The sequence below is a fragment of the Oncorhynchus mykiss genome, chromosome 26 (genome assembly GCF_057628025.1).
Source record: "Oncorhynchus mykiss isolate SJ-2025 chromosome 26, ASM5762802v1, whole genome shotgun sequence".
NCBI lineage: Eukaryota > Metazoa > Chordata > Actinopteri > Salmoniformes > Salmonidae > Oncorhynchus > Oncorhynchus mykiss.
Window position 1 is genome coordinate 8921719 of NC_143047.1, and position 20799 is coordinate 8942517.

The window sequence follows — 20799 nt, forward strand, 5'->3', positions numbered from 1 at the left end:
GTAGAGAAATGCTTATTGAAATTCTCAATTATAGTGGATTTATCGGTGGTGACAGAGTTTCCTAGCCTCAGAGCAGTGGACAGCTGGGAGGAGGTGCTCTTATTCTCAGTGGACTTTACAGTGTCCCAGAACTCTTGAGTTAATACTACAGGATGCACATTTATATTTGAAAAAGCTTGCCTTAGCTTTTCTAACTGCCTGTGTATATTTGTTCCTAACTTCCCTGAAAGTTGCATATCACGGGGGCTATTCGATGCTAATGCAGAACGCCACAGGATGTTTTTGTGCTGGTCAAGGGCAGACAGGTCTGGAGTGAACCAAGGACTATATCTATTCCTAGTTCTAAATTTGAGGGGCATGTTTATTTAAGATGGTGAGGAAGGCACTTTTAAAGAATAGCCAGGCACCATCTACTGACGGGATGAGGTCAATGTCATTCCAGGATACCCCGGCCACGCCGATTTAGAAAGGCCTGCTTGCAGAAGTGTTTCAGGGAGTGTTTGACAGTGATGAGGGGTGGTCGTTTGGTCGCAGACCCATTACGGATGCAGGCAATGAGGCAGTGATCGCTGAGATCTTGATTGAAAACAGCAGAGGTGTATTTGGAGGGCGAATTAGTTAGAATGACATCTGAGGGTGCCTGTGTTTACTAATTTGGGGTTGTACCTGGTAGGTTCATTGATAATTTGTGTGAGATTGAGGGCATCAAGCTTAGTTTGTAGGATGGCCGGGGTGTTAAGCATGTCCCAGTTTAGGTCACCTAGTAGCACGAGCTCAGAAGATAGATGGGGGGGGCAATCAATTCACATATGGTATCGAGGGCACAGCTGGGGCCAGAGGGAGGTCTATAGCAAGCGGTAACAGTGAGAGACTTGTTTCTGGAAAGGTGAATTTTTAGAAGTAGAAGCTCAAATTGTTTGGGTACAGACTTAGCCTGCAGAGTTCTGCATTACTATCTGTCTTTGCAGTAGATTGCAACACCGCCCCCTTTGGCAGTTCTATCTTGGCGGAAAACGTTATAGTTAGGAATGGAAATGTCAAGGTTTTTGGTGGTTAAAACAAACTTAGGGAGTAGGCTTCTAATGTTAACATGCATTAAACCAAGTATTTTACGTTTACAGAAGTCAACAAATGAGAGCACCTGTGTGGTGGGAGTGGAGCTAGGCACTGCAGGACCTGGATTAACCTCCACATCACCACACATCACCAGAGGAGAAGTAGGATAAGGGTACGGCTAAAGACTATACGAACTGGCCGTCTAGCACGTTCAGAACAGAGAGTAAAAGGAGCAGGTTTCTGGGCACGATAGCATAGATTCAAGGCATAGTGTACAGACAAAGGTAAGGTAGGATGTGAGTACATTGGAGGTAAACCTAGGCATTGAGTAATGAAGAGAGAAATATAGTCTCTCCGGATCCATGGACTGCCCGTGGACATGGTATTCGACCGGGGGCCTCAGTTCTCATCCCGAGTCTGGAGGGCATTCTGCGCCCTCGTTTGGTCGTTGGCCAGCCTGTCCTCTGGGTTCCAGTCCAATGGCCAGTTGGAGCGAGCCAACCAGGATCTAGAGACTACTCTGCGCTGCCTGGTCTCCGCCAACCCTACCACCTGGAGCCAGCAGCTGGTGTGGGTTCGAGTATCCCCACAACCCTGCTCTGCCATGGGCCTATTTCCGTTCGAGTGTTCACTGGGGTATCAGCCTCCGCTCTTCCCCGAGCAGGAGGAAGAGGTCGGCATACCTACTGCTGAGATGTTTGTCCGCCGCTGTCGTCTAACCCGGAGTAGAGTCTAACCCGGAGTAGAGTCTAATCCATGTCTCACAGCTCTTGGTCTCTTGTTTCTGACCTCTGCCTACCCAGAACCCGAGCCTGCCTGCCGTCTGGTACCGTAGCCCCACCTCTGGTTACTGACCCCTGCTTGCCTTGTACTGTTTATTCAAATCAAATTGTATTAGTCACGTGCTGAATACAGTGAAATGCTTCCTTATGAGCCCCTAAACAACTGTGCAGTTACAAAAAATACAGACGAGATAAAAGTAACAAGTAATTAAAGAGCAGCAGTAAAATATATATATACACTGCTCCAAAAAATTAAGGGAACACTAACACATCCTAGATCTGAATGAAATATTCTTATTAAATACTTTTTTCTTTACATAGTTGAATGTGCTGACAACAAAATCACACAAATTATCAATGGAAATCAAATTTTTTGAGTCACACAAAATTAAAGTTTAAAACCACACTACAGGCTGATCCAACTTTGATGTAATGTCCTTAAAACAAGTCAAAATGAGGCTCAGTAGTGTGCGTGGCCTCCACGTGCCTGTATGACCTCCCTACAACGCCTGGGCATGCTCCTGATGAGGTGGCCTCCTGGACAGTCTGTGGTGCAACGTGACGTTGGTGGATGGAGCGAGACATGATGTCCCAGATGTGCTCAATTGGATTCAGGTCTGGGGAACGGGCGGGCCAGTCCATAGCATCAATGCCTTCCTCTTGCAGGAACTGCTGACACACTCCAGCCACATGAGGTCTAGCATTGTCTTGCATTAGGAGGAACCCAGGGCCAACCGCACCAGCATATGGTCTGACAAGGGGTCTGAGGCTCTCATCTCGGTACCTAATGGCAGTCAGGCTACCTCTGGCGAGCACATGGAGGGCTGTGCGGCCCCCCAAAGAAATGCCACCCCACACCATGACTGACCCACCGCCAAACCGGTCATGCTGGAGGATGTTGCAGGCAGCAGAACGTTCTCCACAGCGGGCCCTCGTACCACCCTCATGGAGTCTGTTTCTGACCGTTTGAGCAGACACATGCACATTTGTCGCCTGCTGGAGGTAATTTTGCAGGGCTCTGGCAGTGCTCCTCCTGCTCCTCCTTGCACAAAGGCGGAGGTAGCGGTCCTGCTGCTGAGTTGTTGCCCTCCTACGGCCTCCTCCACGTCTCTTGATGTACTGGCCTGTCTCCTGGTAGCACCTCCATGCTCTGGACACTATGCTGACAGACACAGCAAACCTTCTTGCCACATCTCGCATTGATGTGCCATCCTGGATGAGCTGCACTACCTGAGCCACTTGTGTGGGTTTTAGACTCCGTCTCATGCTACCACTAGAGTGAAAGCACCGCCAGCATTCAAAAGTGACCAAAACATCAGCCAGGAAGCATAGGAACTGAGAAGTGGTCTGTGGTCCCCACCTGCAGAACCACTCCTTTATTGGGGGTGTCTTGCTAAATGCCTATAATTTCCACCTGTTGTGTATTCCATTTGCACAACAGCATGTGACATTTATTGTCAATCAGTGTTGCTTCCTAAGTGGACAGTTTGATTTCACAGAAGTGTGATTGACTTGGAGTTACATTGTGTTGTTTAAGTGTTCCCTTTATTTTTTTGAGCAGTGTGTATATTATATTTTATATATATATATATATATATATACAGGGGGTATATACCGGTTATGTATGGTAAGATTTGCCAAGTGTAGGGCAAGGGAGAGCTTTGTACGCGTCTCTGTGTGTAGATAAAAGGTGGTCTAGAATTTGTTTCCCTCTAGTTGCGCATTTTTAACATGCTGATAGAATTTAGGTAAAACTGATTTAGGTGTCCTTTTTTGTAATGTTAATAGTATATTTGACATCCTGAGTTTTTAGATACTTTTACTTGTAGGTTATTTTTTTTATATAGTAAAATGTAATTAAAGTAACAGTACCCTGATAATGTCATATTGCAATACTGAACTGTGTAGATGGGTTATGGTTGAGCTGGCATAAGCAAATGATAGTGGATTTTAGCGAACTTATGTTTTGTTTTCAGTTGTCTGACTGAAGAACCTCTAGGGTCTTAGAGAAATGCACATGCTAGTTTTAATTTGGAATTTAAATGACCTTTTTTTTATTTTGAGTAACAATTGGCAGGAAGCCAACATAGCTACAGTAGGTATTTTGCTTTCTGCAACTTCTACAGAGAACATTAACCATTTTATATTGATGGAAAAAGGAATTTTCACACAGTTGGTGTTTACCATCAGTGACATTAAAAAGCCTTAATTACCATAATGGTATAAAGTCATTGACTCTTCATTGTATTGAAAGACTGTGCTAAATGTCTTGGGTATGATAGGATAGTATAACTTATCCCGACTGTATTAGTCTCAACTTACCATTTCTGAATTTAACTATATGGTTTAAAAAATATTTGGTACAAGGTGACTTTGTCAATATTTACAGTGCTTCAGAAAGTATTTGGACCCCTTGACATGTTCAACATTTTGTTATGTTACAGCCTTCTACAATTGATTACATTGGTTTTCTCATCAGTCTACACACAATAGCGAACAATGTCAAAGTATAAACAGATTTAGTGTAAGGGCACAAGGCGAGACCCAGATGCAGACACGGGAGGCAGATGGTTTGAGTTTTGATATTTATTAAACAAGCCAAAAGGGCTAGGCAAGAGAATGGTTGTGGACAGGCAAAAGGTCAACCAGTTCGGAGTCCAGGAGGTACAGAGTAGCAGGCAGGCAGAATGGTCAGGCAGGTGGGGTAAGGAGTCCAGGAAACGGGCAAGGGTAAAAAAAAAATTAAAAAATGGGAGGACTAGCAAAAGAGAATTGAAGCAGGAGTAAGGTGGAAAGGCCTTTTTATGCTCTCTTCGAGCAAAGCAACACTGAAGTGAGCATGAAGCTGTTCCGGACAAATGTGTGATCATGCTCTCCATAGCCGACGTGCGCAACCCCATAAATCTTTCGAGGGAGTTGAAAGTCCGTGTTGCCCAGCAACAGCCCCAAAACATAACTGCTCTAGAGGAGATCTGCATGGAGGAATGGGCCAAAATACCAGCAACATTGTGTGAAAACCTTGTGAAGACTTACAGAAAACGTTTGACCTCTGTCATTGCCAACAAAGGGTATATAATAAACTATTGAGAAACTTTTGTTATTGACCAAATATTTATTTTCCACCATAATTTGCAAATAAATTCATTAAAAATCCTACAATGTGATTTTCTGGATTTTTTTTTTTCTCATTTTGTCTGTCATAGTTGAAGTGTACCTATGATGACAATTACAGGCCTCATCTTTTTAAGTAGGAGAACTTGCACAATTGGTGGCTGACTAAATACTTTTTTGCCCCACTGTACTAGGCGGTGTCAGAGAAAGGGCGACGACTCCAGTCACCTTGTAACATATCACAACACTATTGAAATGACACATCAGATTATGTGATGGTGTAACTAACTTTAATTTGGATTTGATACAAACCTTCTCTGCAAATGGCTACTTTTACCTAGGGGCATGCTTTGTAGACCAAAGGGGTTCCGATACCTGGTCCCCCATGGGGAAAAAACCCCACATGTTATGATAGCTTAGAAACAGTAGTAGGCAAATTAAGGGAAAAAGGTACAATAATAAGATGATGGTATAACATTTCTGGCGTTCTATTTGCTGGTCATTGGAAACGCGTACCTTTTGAATTTCGTCCCCCATTCCTAAACATCCATCCTATAGTGTAGGTTTTGAAGATTCATAATCTATGCTTGTAGTCATCAGAAGTTTGAGGAATGGTTGAACCAAGAAGTGCAAGCCCCCACACCATTCCCCAACCTCTGTCTTTGTGTGCATTTTCAAGTAGCCCTTAACCACTACTCTACCAGACAGAGTCAAAATGTTATGGTGGTTGATCCCCAAAGTGAGGGTTTGAGAGTTCAAATCCCAGAGGAACAGTTAATGGGGTAACTTTTTTTTCTTGTCTTTGTGGGCCTGAAAGAGCAAATGAGGTATGTAGGGGGACAGAGGCTAGTTCCCATCAAATAGCAAGAATGACGTGACGGCTTGTTTCGAATGTACTTTAAATAGAGTTGTGATAATATATTATGCTGAGGAGTAACAATACAACCATTCTCTGAAAAAGCCTACTTTTACCTGGGGGCATGCTTTGTAGACCATTCAAAGGTGTTCTTAACCTTAGTCCCCCTGAAGAAACCCACATGTTACTTTAAGATAGTTTAGAAATAGCTGTAGTAGTTATGGTGGTGAATTCCCAAAGGAGAGGTTGTGAATCAAATCAAATGTATTTATATAGTCCTTCGTACATCAGCTGATATCTCAAAGTGCTGTACAGAAACCCAGCCTAAAACCCCAAACAGCAAGCAATGCAGGTGTATAAGCATGGTGGCTGGGAAAAACTCCCTAGAAAGGCTAAAACCTAGGAAGAAACCTAGAGAGGAACCAGGCTATGTGGGGTGTCCAGTCCTCTTCTGGCTGTGCCGGGTGGAGATTATAACAGAACATGGCCAAGATGTTCAAATTCATAAATGACCAGCATGGTCAAATAATAATAATCACAGGCAGAACAGTTGAAACTGGAGCAGCAGCACGGCCAGGTGGACTGGGGACAGCAAGGAGTCATCGTGCCAGGTAGTCCTGAGGCATGGTCCTAGGGCTCAGGTACTCAGAGAGAAAGAAAGAGAGAATTAGAGAGAGCATACTTAAATTCACACAGGACACCGGATAGGACAGGATAAGTACTCCAGATATAACAAACTGACCCTAGCCCCCCGACACACAAACTACTGCAGCATAAATACTGGAGGCTGAGACGGGAGGGGTCAGGAGACACTGTGGCCCTATCCGATGATACCCCCGGACAGGGCCAAACAGGAAGGATATAACCCCACCCACTTTGCCAAAGCACAGCCCCCACACCACTAGAGGGATATCTTCAACCACCAACTTACCATCCTGAGACAAGGCTGAGTATAGCCCACAAAGATCTCCACCACAGCACAACCCAAGGGGGGGCGCCAACCCAGACAGGAAGATCACATCAGTGACTCAAACCCACTCAAGTGACGCACCCCTCCTAGGGACGGCATGAAAGAGCACCAGTAAGCCAGTGACTCAGCCCCTGTAATAGGGTTAGAGGCAGAGAATCCCAGTGGAAAGAGGGGAACCGGCCAGGCAGAGACAGCAAGGGCGGTTCGTTGCTCCAACCTCCAAGCCTGGACACAAAGGTCCTGAGACAGGAGAGTGGTTTCAGTGGAATATGGGAACAGGCTATCATCACTGAAGTCAGTTTTCAATAAGTTCAGAAGAAGACCCCGATCTTCCGGTGTTGAGGTAAGCCTTGTAAAAATGTACATTTAGTTACTTTATGTACATAGTCATCTTGTCAAAGACTAGATTCGTATTTGCTTGATCGATGGTGATTCCGTACACCCCCTGAATTATAGGTTCCTGTTATATGGCATACAGGAGTGTATACAGTGGCAAGAAAAAGTATGTGAACCCTTTGGAATTACCTGGAGTTCTACATAAAATCAAACTTGATGACCAATTTATCAGGTATGAAGGTAAGACCCAGATCCAGACACGTAATTAACAATGGTTTAATCATCCAACAGGAGCAGGCAATAGACAGGTCAAGGCAGGCAGGGGTCAGTAACCAGAGGTGGGGCAACTGTACCGGACGGCAGGCAGGCTCAGGGTAGGCAGAGGTCAATAATCCAGAGGTGGGGCAAAGGTACAGGTCGGCAGGCAGGGTCAGGACAGGCAGGGGTCAAAACCAGGAGGGCGAGAAAAAGAGAGCCTGGGAAAAGCAGGAGCTGAGAACAAAACGCTGTTTGACTTGACAAACTGGCAACAGACAAACAGAACACAGGTATAAACGCACAGGTTGATAATGAGGGAGATGGGCGACAATCACAAAGACCGGTGTGACAGATCTGATCTTCATCTAAGTCACAACAATAGACAAACATTAGTGTGCTTAAACTAATAGAACACAAATGATTGTATATTTATTGTCTACATTGAATACATCATTTAAACATTCACAGTGTAGGTTGGAAAAAGTATGTGAACCTCTAGGCTAGGGGTCTCCATCCCCCTCCAGGTGTCGCCCATTTCCCTCATTATCAACCTGTGTATTTATACCTGTGTTCTCTGTTTGTCTGTTGACAGTTTGTCAAGTCAACGAATCTCGTCTTATTGATTGGACTCCAGGTTAGCGGACTCCAATTAGCTTTTGGAGAAGTCATTAACCTAGGGGTTGAAAGAAATGTTATATCTGTCCATTATAGGAACACCTGTAATTACAAAAGTACAATGATTCATGTTTTGCTTAATCTTGAGGTTAAGAATCAGTGGTAGACACTTTGTAAGTCCATGAAGAGGTCAACTGTAATATGCCTGTGAACTATACTTTCAGTTCCTGTTTATTTGACCTTTTATTTAACTAGGCAAGTCAGTTAAGAACAAATTCTTATTTACAATGACGGCCTAAGAACAGCGGGTTAACTGCCTTGTTCAGGGGCAGAACAACAGATTTTTACCTTTCCAGCTCGGGATTCGATCTTGCATTCTTTCAGTTACTGGCCTGATGCTCTAACCACTAGGCTCCCTGCTGTCTCCTGTTGATACTATGTTCCAGTCTTACATCTGCTAGCACATGATAGCAATAGAAGGAAGAAGGATTGGGAAACTAACTGCAACATCTTTGAAACTAACTGCAACATCTAACATCTTTGTATTAGAAACTATTAATTATGAGCTTATATGGTATTAAAGTTAAGGGACATCACCCTGGGAGGGGTGAACCTCAGTAGGGGATAAAAAGGGGAAAGACCATGTTTTGAACTGAGTGTGTTACTTGCAAATTACTGTAAGTGTATACTCCGGGTTGCAATCCGGCTTGAGATCCTTATTAAACAAACTAACCTCTGATCAAAGAAGTTTCCTGTCATCTCTTGTATGAACTTAGGGCAGAAATCCCTTCGAGTTCACATACTTTTCCCAACCTACATTGTGAATGTTTAAATTATGTATTCAATATAGACAAGAAAAATACAATAATTTGGTGGGGCGGAGCTAGCATGTTGGAGTGAACGGCTGTGTGTGAGAGGCTCCTGCAACTTTTTTGCGAAATAATCTAATTTAACCTACTTTATGGCACTTTTTACAACAAACGTTTCTTTCTAATACAAAATTGTAACTTTTTATATGAAAATGCTGAGTAATAAGCGACCAAAGGACAATAAATCCACAGCGGAGGCCTACTCCCCACTAAACAACGAGACATGGCGGAAGGCACATGCAACAACGTGACACTTACAGAACTTACCCGGGCTTTGGGGGAGCTACGTGTTGCTATAGCTGAGAATCTTAAGGCCACTATTGCTGAACTGGACACCAAAATCGAGAGCATCATTTGAACGGTCGCTTCGCATGGCCAGAGTATTGTGGACCTTGAGAAAGCTTCTGAATTCAACGCTGGTAGGATCGACGAGTTAGAGAAGCTATGCATGTCATTGCAGGATAGTGTGCAGAGGCTTTTTGTGAAAGTGGTGGACCTGGAGGGCCGATCCAAACATAATAACCTTTGCGTTGTTGGTCTGGCAGAGGGGGTGGAGGCGGGCTCACGCCCCACCGACTTCTTCGCCAAGCTATTGAAGGATGCAATGGGATTGGATGTTTTGGCTTCGGATCCCCAGCTGGACCGTGCACATCGCTCCCTTGTCCCAGTGCCTGGACCGGGCCAACGTCTTCGCCCAGTAATCATCTGTTGTCACAGTTTCAAGACCAAGGATCTTATCCTGCGTGAAGCTCGAATGAGGGGCAACCTGTCACATAAAGGGCACCCATTCCGTGTCTATGAGGATTATGCGCCCGATGTGGCAAAGCATCGCGCCGACTACAGAGATATCATGACCAAACTCTACAAACTCCATCTTTGCCCAGCCTTACTCTTCTTCCCTACAAGACTAAGAATTACCCCGCCTTCCGGTGAGAAGATTTGGCTCTCCTCGGTTTTAGACGCAGAGAAGTTTATCTGGGAATATACGCCAATCCCCCGTACAGGTTAGAGTGCCTTGTCATTGTGTGTTAGGGTCTGCTCATGGACTCGAATCCATACTATAATACGGTTTCACCCATTATGGTAAACGGGCTCAACAAGGGCTACCGAACATGTAAGACGCTGAGCCGACCAATGGATGGCGGTCAGAGCTCTCATTTAACGTTAAATTCACTTTCATCCCGGCTGTGCTCAGAGCGATGCATATTTTTACTTCCAGGTTTGATCACTGACACCTTCGAATGGATATACTTATATTCCCCCATTTTTGTTTTGTTTCGTTATTTATTTGACAATCCTTACATTATTCTTATTACCATACAATTTATTTATTGCTTACAGGGGACTGGGGGTGATGGTTGGGCAGAACGCAGACACCTGTTTAGCAAGTTGATGTTTTGTGCCGTTCTGCATATGTCTAGCCGTGGGCCTCTCTCCCGACTAGATTCCCACCAGCCCTCTGTAGTGCTTGTGTCTGTGTAGGTGTGCGTACATATAATTACTAGAATTCCTGGAGTGGCCTAGCCAGTCTCCAGATCTCAACCCCATAGAAAATCTTTGGAGGGAGTTGAAAGTCCGTGTTGCCCAGCAACAGCCCCAAAACATCACTGCTCTAGAGGAGATCTGCATGGAGGAATGGGCCAAAATACCAGCAACAGTGTGTGAAAACCTTGTCAAGACTTACAGAAAGCGTTTGACCTCTGTCATTGCCAACAAAGGGTATATAACAAAGTATTGAGATAAACTTTTGTTATTGACCAAATACTTATTTTCCACCATAATTTGCAAATAAATTCATTAAAAATCCTACAATGTGATTTTCTGGATTTTTTTTTTCTCATTTTGTCTGTCATAGTTGAAGTGTACCTATGATGAAAATTACAGGCCTCACTCATCTTTTTAAGTGGGAGAACTTGCACAATTGGTGGCTGACTAAATACTTTTTTGCCCCACTGTATAGTCAGTGCAGGAGAGTTGGTGCAAAAAAGTGTGTGTGTGAGTTGGGTTTCTAAGTATGTGCGAGTAGAGTCCAGTGTTTTCATAGAGTCAGTGCAAGAGAGTTAGTGCAAAAAAGGGACAATGCAGTGATGTACTGGGCCGAACTCACCACCCTCTTGCACTTTAAGGTTGGGTGCGTTGTAGTTGCCGTACCAAGCGGTGATGCAACCAGTCAAGATGCTTTCAATGGTGTAGCTGTAGAACTTCTTTAAGGATCTGAGGGCCCATGCCAAATATTTTCACCCTCCTGAGGGGGAAGAGGTGCTGTCATGCTGTCTTCACAACTGTGTGGACCATGTTAATTTCTTAGTGATGTAGATGCAGAGGAACTTGAAGCTCTCGACCTGCTACACTACAGCCCCATCGATGTGGATGACTTCGTGCTTGCCCCTCCGTTTCCTGTAGTCCATGATGTCTTGCTGACGTTGTTGTTCTGGCACCACACAGCCAGGTCTCTGACTTCCTCAGTATAGGCTGCCTCTGTATAGTGTTGCTTCCGGCCCTCTCCTCGCTCCTACCTGGGCTTGAACCAGGGACCCTCTGCACACATTGACAACAGTCACCCTCAAAGCATGGTTACCTATCACTCCACAAAAGCCCCTGCCCTTGCAGAGCAAGGGAAACAATTACTTCAAGGTCTCAGAGCGAGTGACATCACTATTTGAAATGCCACTACCGCTCACCGCTAACTAGCTAGCCATTTCACACCGGTTACACCTCATCGCCGTCGGTGATCAGTCCTACCACTGTGGTGTCATCAGCAAAAATGTATTATGGTGTTGGAGTCGTGTGTAGCCACACAGTCGTGGGTGAACAGGGAGTACAGGAGGGTACTAAGCATAGACCCCTGTGTTGATGGTCCGCATGGCAGATGTGTTCTTGCCTACCCTCACCTCCTGGGGGCAACCCCTCAGGAAGTCCAGGATTCAGTTGCAGAGGGAGGTGTTCAGTCCCAGGGTCCTGAGCTTGGTGATGAACTTGAAAGGGACTATGGTGTTGAATGTTGAGCTGTAGCCAAAGAACAGCATACTTACATACAGTAGGTATTCCTTTTGTCCAGGTGGGTGAAGGAAGTGCGTAGTGCAATAGAGTTTGCGTCGTCTGTGGATATTTTGGGGCGGTATAATTGTAGTGGATCCAGGGCTCATATCAACACCATCATCCCAGACAGGATGATGGTGTTGATGTGAGCCATGACCATGCTTTCAAAGCATTTCATGGCTATAGATGTGAGTGCTAAAGGGATAATAGCTATTTAGGCAGGTTAACTTGGTGTTCTTGGGCACGGGGACTCTTGAGTAGGAGTCCTGGTAGTCCGTTTGGCACTGCGGCCCTGCAAATGTTAACCTGAATCCTGTCGACGAATGTTTTGTTTTCTCAGGCCCTTAAGCCTGTGTAGGGCTGTGATGTGGACTATGACTGAAGGAGTGGGATGCTTTTTAAAATGTATTGTATATGATGTGTTACCTCCCGATTCCCGCAATGGAGGGAAGGGGCGGCAATACACCGTATCGGTGGTAGTCTGCCGATAAACCTCAAAGAAAGGTATATAAGCGACTACCAAGAAGAAGAAAAAGAGTAAAGATGGCGTCGCTGAATGACAGATCAGTTTGGGATGAGGTGGAGGTTTGTTCCTTGAATTAACTGATTTGAATGTGTTCATCAATTTATTATGATTAAAACATCTATTATTTGAATATGATCGTCACGATGAAGTTAACATGTATCCAATAAACTAAAGAGCTGATCCTTATATCAGCTAGCATAGCTACAAGCTAACGTTAGCTAGCCTGTTAAATTGATGGGAGAGTGACACAGGAAACTTTTCTTAACGTTAGCTTGGTTACATAAAACACACGTTTGGCTTGGTGTTTAGCCTGTTAAGGTAGTTCGCTAGTTATCGACTTTTTGGTCACTTAACTTTGTTAGCTGATAACTAACGTTACACACACACAGATTCGTAAACCTATCTGCAAGTTGTTAGCTAACGTTAGCCTGGCTATTTTCCTTGTCTTATTAGCCGCTAGCTAGTTTGGATAGTTAGCTTATAGCTAGGTATCGTGATTACTGTATAACGTTACCGTTAACGGTAGTAGTAAGATAGCTACGTTGTATCAAAATTAAAATTTTGTTTGTCAACAATAGGATGGGATCGGCAAAGAAGTCCTCAACATGTCCCCTGAAGAGATCGTTCAGCGGACACGTCTTCTGGACAATGAAATAAAGGTAACGTTAGATAGCTAACTACTAATTTTAGCTGTTATTGGTGTAATAGATGGCCCTCACTATTCTTTATTTTCTTCAGCTACTTACCTGTTATGTCTCCCATATACTTGACCGTTCCGTTTTTGAAATGACGATATGAATAAGTTGTGCCTAGGTCTATACATTCAATTGGACTCTTCTGTTGTAGATCATGAAGAGTGAGGTATTGAGGGTAACCCATGAGCTGCAGGCCATGAAGGACAAGATCAAAGAAAACACAGAGAAGATCAAAGTGAACAAGACCCTGCCATACCTGGTCTCCAATGTCATTGAGGTAGGAGAAATGAAGAAATATGTACACTTTTGTCTCAATGTCACATTGTTTTATTGTATTGAACAGTTTAGTAAAGCTCAATTATTGTGGAGCTCACTTTTGTGATGGGTGTTTATGACCATACAACAGTCATCACAGGTTAAGTTTCAGATGTCTTAAAACTCTTGCAGCTTCTGGATGTGGACCCAAATGACCAGGAGGAGGATGGAGCAAATATAGATCTAGATTCCCAGAGGAAGGGCAAATGTGCTGTCATCAAAACATCTACAAGACAGGTAAGTAGTAACTAGGAGTATGTCCAATCCAGTGTTTTCTTCAGCAGTCATTTAGCTGTGGCGCTGCGCGACGGCCAAATCGTTGCCGCCATGCCAACAAAATATGGAACATGAAAAAACTATTTATTCCAAGGCGCACTTTGAAGATGCTGGAACAGTCCACATGTACTTTTCCTCTGCAAACAAAACAAGTAATTCATAGAAATGTCTGACACCCACATAATAGTTTATCTATTTACCTTGTTTTGTGTTCTATGTGAGATGAATAATCCTCTTGAGGCGCATTCAAGTTACCAGTCCCAAAATTGAATATAGGCTATATTTATTTAGTAGGCTACTCACAAACTTTTACCAGCCGCACCACTTTATATGTCCTGCTTCTGGTCTACTGAACTAATGCCTGAATTAATGTAATAATTACATTTTTTACCTTTATTTTACTTGGCAAGTCGGTTAAGAACAAATTCTTATTTTCAATGACGGCCTAGGAACAGTGGGTTAACTGCCTCGTTCGGGCAGAACGACAGATGTTTACCTTGTCAGCTCGGGGATTCAATCTTGCAACCTTTTGGTTACTAGTCCAACGCTCTAACCTACCTGCCGCCCATAATGAACTGGATTATCTAAATCAAATAGGCCTACCTGCTTGCCACAAGGGACGGTTCCCGGCTCCACACACTCAATGGGTGCATGGCTGGTAGCCTTATGTCTGTCTCGCCGCTCACCGAATGGAATTTGCAACACAACAAACTCCTGGGTTTTTAAAATGTGTATTATCTCGATTTAAAATGTTTCCGACCATCATGTAATTGTTCTGACCCGTAAGCCGACCCACGGGTTAAAAGACTATGGGCATCCGACCCAATGCAGGACTCTAATGATTAGCCCAATAGGGTAAATGCAGATAGGAAACCCAATGCTTCAGCCTATTTATTTCTAGCCACTATTCTTCATCAGTTGGGCTACAGACAATACCTGATAATATGCTATTAGCAATATGTAAAAAATTATTGTAAAAAATAATTTGACCAATATGTTATTTTATTCATTTCTGGAGGTTGAAATTATATTTTAGATGATGTCAGCGTAATTTTATTTGCATTCATTTTGGACAAAAATGTATTTTTTAAAATTCACTAGAACAAAATGAAATAAATCAGCCCCTCCGCTACATTTTCCCAGAGGAAATACTGGTCCGATCTACTTACAAGTTCAACTGCATTTTGATCAGTACCTTTCCTGTGTCATTCTTAGTAAATTTAAACAGTTATTAATAGGAGTTATTCAGCAGTTGTAGTTGACAGCGGTTGCCCCTTTTTGTGCTCTTGCAGGCATACTTCCTCCCGGTCATTGGCTTGGTGGATGCAGAGAAACTGAAGCCGGGAGACCTCGTGGTAAGCCCCTTTACCTTCACTTGAGTGTCCTTGAATAGCAGCTCCCTCTGCTCAACAAGCTAAGGATTTATTTTTTGGCCATGCTTGAGTGTCACATTTTATTTTTCTCTTTCCCTGTGGTGATGATCAGGGGGTAAACAAGGACTCATACCTGATCCTGGAAACCCTGCCCGCGGAGTACGACTCCAGAGTCAAAGCCATGGAGGTGGACGAGCGCCCTGCTGAACAGTACAGTGACATTGGGGGATTAGACAAACAGATCAAGGAGGTCCGATATTATCATTTGTATCTTATCTCTTTAGAAACTCCTATATGAATGTTACTAAAACTGCAATTACGTGGTGCTATTCTTCTGACTTTCAGCTGGTGGAAGCAATTGTTCTACCCATGAACCACAAGGAGAAGTTTGAGAACCTGGGTATTCAGCCACCAAAGGGGGTTTTGATGTATGGCCCCCCAGGCACAGGGAAAACCCTACTGGCTAGGGCCTGTGCTGCCCAGACCAAGGTAAAACAAAACACTGACCTTCTGGCTTGCAGTTTAGCAAGGGGTTATTTGTTAGTGTGGGAGTGTCAACTCCTTTTCTGCTTTAGGTACAATTGTGTCGACAGGCAGAGGTTGATTTATATACAGTTGAAGTCGGAAGTTTATATACACCTTAGCCAAATGCATTTAAACTCAGTTTTTCACAATTCGTGACATTTAATCCTAGTAAAATGTCCCTGTCTTAGGTCAGTTAGATCACCAATTTATTTTAATAATGTTAAATGTCAGAATAATAGTAGGGATTTATTTAAGCTTTTATTTCTTTCATCACATTCCTAGTGGGTCAGAAGTTTACATACCCTGAATTAGTATTTTGCAGCATTGCCTTTAAATTGTTTAACTTGGGTGAAATGTTTCGGGTAGCCTTCCACAAGCTTCCCACAATAAGTTGGTGAATGTTGGCCCATTACTCCTGACAGAGCTGGTGTAACTGAGTAGGGTTTGTAGGCCACCTTGCTCGCACACGCCTTTTCAGTTCTGCCCACAAATGTTCTATAGGATTGAGGTCAGGGCTTTGTGATGGCCACTCCAATACCTTGACTTTGTTGTCCTTAAGCCATTTTGCCACAACTTTGGAAGTAGGCTTGGGGTCATTGTCCATTTGGAAAACCCATTTGCGACCAAGCTTTAACTTCCTGACTGATGTCTTGAGATGTTGCTTCATTATATACACATTGTACTTCCTCATGATGCCATCTATTTTGTGAAGTGCACCAGTCCCTGCTGTAGCAAAGCACCCCTACAACATGATGCTGCCACCATCGTGCTTCACGGTTGGGGTGGTGTTCTTCGGCTTGCAAGCCTACCCCCTTTTTCCTACAAACATTAGGATGGTCATTATGGCCAAACAGTTCTATTTTTGTTTCATCAGACCAGAGGACATTTCTCCAAAAAGTACGACCTTTGTCCCCATAAGCAGTTGCAAACCGTAGTCTGTCTTTTTTATGGCAGTTTTGGAGCAGTGGCTTCTTCTTGCTGAGTGGCCTTTTAGGTTATGTCGATATAGGACTCGTTTAACTGTGGATATAGATACTTTTGTACCTGTTTCCACCAGCATCTTCACAAGGTCCTTTGCTGTTCTGGGATTGATTTGCACTTTTCACACCAAAGTACGTTCATCTCTAGGAGACAGAACGCGTCTCCTTCCTGAGCGGTATGACGGCTGCGTGGTCCCAAGGTGTTTATACTTGCGTACTATTGTTTGTACAGATGAATCTGGTACCTTCAGGCGTATGGAAATTGCTCCCAAGGATGAACTAGACTTGTGGAAGTCTACAAAAAAAAATCTGGGGTCTTGGCTGATTTCTTTTGATATTCCTATGATGTTAAGCAAAGAGGCACTGAGTTTGAAGGTAGGCCTTGAAATACATCTACAGGTACACCTCCAATTGACTCAAATTATGTCAATTAGCCTATCAGAAGCTTCTAAAACCATGACATCTCTTTCTGGGAATTTTCCAAGCTGTTTTTAAAGGCACAGTCAACTTAGTGTATGTAAACTTCTGACCCACTGGAATTGTGATTGAAATAATCTGTCTGTAAACAATTGTTGGAAAAATGTCTTGTGTCAGGACATATTCTTTGTGCATAACGGACTTTCCAAAACTGTAGTTTGTTAACAAGGAATTTGTGGAGTGGTTGAAAAAACGGTTTTAATGACTCCAACGTAAGTGTATGTAAACTTCCTGACTTCAACTGTACTTTTCATCCTTCTACAGGCCACATTCCTCAAGTTGGCTGGCCCACAGCTGGTCCAGATGTTTATTGGTGATGGTGCCAAGCTGGTCCGAGACGCCTTTAACCTAGCCAAGGAGAAGGCCCCCTCCATCATCTTCATAGACGAGCTGGACGCCATTGGAACCAAACGGTGAGTGGTGCAGTTAAATTGTATGAGTCCTACACTGTAAACCAGCTACTCACGAGAGGTTTCACAGTTGCTTTCCATAGCTGTTTAATAGCATCGACACACGCCTCTGATCCTTTTTTCATTTCTCCAGGTTTGACAGTGAGAAATCAGGTGACAGGGAGGTACAGAGAACTATGCTTGAGCTCCTCAACCAGCTGGACGGGTTCCAGTCCAAGATGCAAGTTAAGGTATTGCTCGGTTCTTTACATGTTTTTCTTAATCAGCTGTACTTGAGGTACCCAAGATACCTGGTACCTAAGGAGAAATGCCTGTTTCACTATGCTATGAGGAAGGCCCTATATTGTTAGCCTGGCTGATGCGACTCGCGTGACTCAGCGCAGGGAGAGCGGTGATGCACTGGTCTGGATAGGCCGTTGTAAATGCATTATTGATTGGTTCTCATCGCTGAATTTTTTTGTGTGCAGTGTGAACTCCAAAGGAACTCAGACCCCTCAAAAAAGCCCCCAAAGCGAACCAAACTGAGACCATCTCGAGAGGCAGTCTGACTTAAGTTTGAATTTTTAGGGAATTGTGAACACAATGCACCATTTCCCCTGCCATAACCCCTCACATGGGTGCCACAAAAGAGAGATGACATGTTCTGTTTTTGGATATTGATTAGCGATTGTCATGGATACACAGACATTACAAAATGCCTGGAGTTTATACTGACACGATGTTCAGATATATATTTTTTGCAATATGTGATCTTTAGACTAAAGGTCTTCACAGGTCTAACGGATCTGAAATTCTAACAGACCTGAAACCCAGAGCAGGTCTGTGTTCTAAATTTTGACTTTTGTCTTGGGTAAAATTGATTTACCGACCTTTTTGTTAATTTATTGTTTGTGTGATAACTGCATGAGCTTGTTATGTCAGCCAATTGCAACTCAATAAAAGTATAGCTTATGTCCAGCTGAAACTGGTTCCAGCTGCTCACCTCTGAGGAGAGTAATGGGAGCCTTGGACTAGGCTACTGTTCATTGCGAAGATGGAGTTATTTTTCATTGAAGGAAAATGAGAGGAGAAAGAGTATAGCTAAAAGAAGCTGACAAGGGGGTTGTCCACAGGGACAAATTAATGTTGTTGTGGACAAAGATGAGAAGAACGTTGGCACGGCCAAATGGACTGTGTGCAACTCACTATTCAAGTTTGAAACAATTGTATACCTTTTCATTTATTTATTTTTAAATGTATTATTCATTGTTTAGTCACTAATAATTATTATACGTTTGTTATAGAATTAGCCTATTGCTGTCGTTTGGTAGGCCAACGGTAAGTAATCGCCTTTGTTGGTAATAGCTGCAATATAGGCCGAGCCTGTTAAACCTTTTTGAAGATTTCATTCTGTTGAGTCATTTTCATTCGAAAAATTAAATTCCAGCTGTAATGTATGCCGCAATAAAATAGAATTACCGGTACTCCTACTATGCTTTTCGCACTCAAACCATGAAAAGGATAAAGTGAAGTGCTACTTTAGGCTGAGTTTCATTAGCTGTTTATTTGATTGTGGGGTTTGAATAGTGAGAAGACCACACAGGGTACAAAGTCAATGCTAGTTAATAAAGGGGCAGATTGGGTGTACAATTTTTAATTACAGCGTTATTCAGTCTTTAGTTATTGTTATTCAATTTATTATGTTAATATTTAACTAAATCCAATCTAGCTTCCAAACTGTGAGGTAGGTATATTTAGCTGTACGATAACACGTTTTGTTGGAATGGCTGGTCCTGCACTTTGTGAAAACCCAGTGCATTGAGTGGAAGTTAGTTCCTTTCTAAACATAGCAATGTGAATGCAAAGAGGATTCGGGACCACAAAATAGGTGAAGTGAACTGGCAAAAGAGTCGGAGTCCTCATTCAAAAGCAAGGGCAGTGTGAATAAAAAAATGTTATTTTTGCTTTTATCACAGAGTTCACTTTCTAAAGAGGACTGAGAAGTTATTTCAAACACGCTCAAATGTTTTATTTTTTCCTGGGAGGTTGAGACCTCTCATTGTTTTGATTTGGTGATCGGGGGCTGTGTGTGGGTGTTTGAGTGAGAAAGACACAGAGGAGAAATGATCAGTAAAAAGCACAGCCCCCTTCATTATCAGCCACATCAAAAGTATTTCCAAACTGAGGTCAGGAGGACTTCGAGTTAGGTGTCAGCCAGACTACTGTACTTTATGCAGACACCTTGAATTTCTGATCCTCTTCTGCCAGGTTATCGCTGCCACTAACAGGGTGGATATCCTAGATCCCGCACTGCTGCGTTCTGGACGTCTGGACCGTAAGATTGAGTTCCCAATGCCCAATGAGGAAGCACGAGCCCGCATCATGCAGATTCACTCACGCAAGATGAACGTCAGGTTCGGACCAATCCACTATGCTTCATCCTACATTAGCCAAATTGATATGCAGGTTATGATTAAATGTACTGTCTAGCTCAAAGTTATACACAGGTTCCTCATGCATTATTCAGAATCTGATTTTTTTTTTTTTTTCCCCACAGCCCTGATGTCAACTACGAGGAGCTGGCCAGGTGCACTGATGACTTCAACGGCGCCCAGTGCAAAGCAGCGTGTGTGGAGGCGGTGAGTCATACCTCTCACACTAAACATGCACAAATTTGTGAAAGAACAAACCAGCCCTATTAACTAAAGTACAGTTACGTTGTTTCCTTTCCCCCGGTGAAATACTGTTCAGTCACCTGTGTGTCAAGGTTTTGATTAAGACTTAATTTGCCCTTTTTTCTTAAACTATATCAATATATTTAGGAACGACAAGCACAAACAAGGATTTTACTTTCTTTCCCCCAGGGTATGATCGCCCTTCGCAGGGGGGCAACTGAGCTCAATCATGAGGACTACATGGAAGGCATCTTGGAAGTACAAGCTAAAAAGAAGGCCAACCTGCAGTACTACGCCTAAGGCTCTTCAGGGGAAGTGTGTGTGATACTCTCCAGTTGTATCCAAAACATGAACCAATCTGTACAGCACTAATTGCCACTTCTCACTCTTTGGTGCAAGGCTGGAGACATGTTTTGGTTTATTATTGTACCAATGGTCCATGAAAGAATAAAAAAAGCTTTTTTCATTAATACATTTGCCCTTTGTCTAGATGGAAACAATTAACACGCTGTGGAAAAGACATCGCCACATTATTTCAGATGTTACCATTTACAAATATTATGAAAGGGGCATTTTGCCACAATATTGGGGCTGTTACCTGCGAGTACTTCCGATGGAGGGCCAATTGCCATTCTATTCGTGTTGCAAGTTGAGTCAATGTTTCAGGGGACTAGCT

At 43.3% G+C, this 20799-nt stretch overlaps 1 protein-coding gene across 4 annotated transcripts; it reads left to right on the forward strand.

Annotated features, from left to right (window-relative positions):
- Positions 1-11743: 11743 nt before the first annotated feature.
- LOC110506332 (26S proteasome regulatory subunit 6A-B) lies at positions 11744-20593 on the forward strand. Of its 4 annotated transcripts, none has more exons than XM_021585884.3 (12): positions 11744-11890; positions 12997-13077; positions 13265-13390; positions 13561-13665; positions 14997-15059; positions 15190-15327; positions 15423-15566; positions 17324-17472; positions 17603-17699; positions 19717-19862; positions 20006-20087; positions 20313-20593. In XM_021585884.3, the coding sequence occupies exons 1-12, from the start codon at positions 11852-11854 to the stop codon at positions 20421-20423; spliced, it is 1281 nt and encodes a 426-aa protein (XP_021441559.1). In that variant the 5' UTR covers positions 11744-11851; the 3' UTR covers positions 20424-20593. The 4 variants fall into 4 exon arrangements, with proteins under 4 accessions (XP_021441559.1, XP_090078092.1, XP_090078093.1 ...); XM_090221966.1 differs by having other exon boundaries at positions 11759-11911; XM_090221967.1 differs by lacking the exon at positions 11744-11890 and adding an exon at positions 12432-12477.
- The last annotated feature ends 206 nt before the right edge of the window (positions 20594-20799 follow it).

What these genes read in the sequence shown, in the direction of transcription:
- LOC110506332 (XM_090221966.1), top strand. Translation starts at nt 11,852, where the DNA reads ATGTTGAGCTGTAGCCAAAGAACAGCATACTTACATACAGTAGGTATT. An exon ending in TGGTCTCCAATGTCATTGAG is followed by an intron (nt 13,391 to 13,560) that starts GTAGGAGAAATG and finishes AAACTCTTGCAG; the next exon opens with CTTCTGGATGTGGACCCAAA. An exon ending in TCACGCAAGATGAACGTCAG is followed by an intron (nt 19,863 to 20,005) that starts GTTCGGACCAAT and finishes TTTTCCCCACAG; the next exon opens with CCCTGATGTCAACTACGAGG.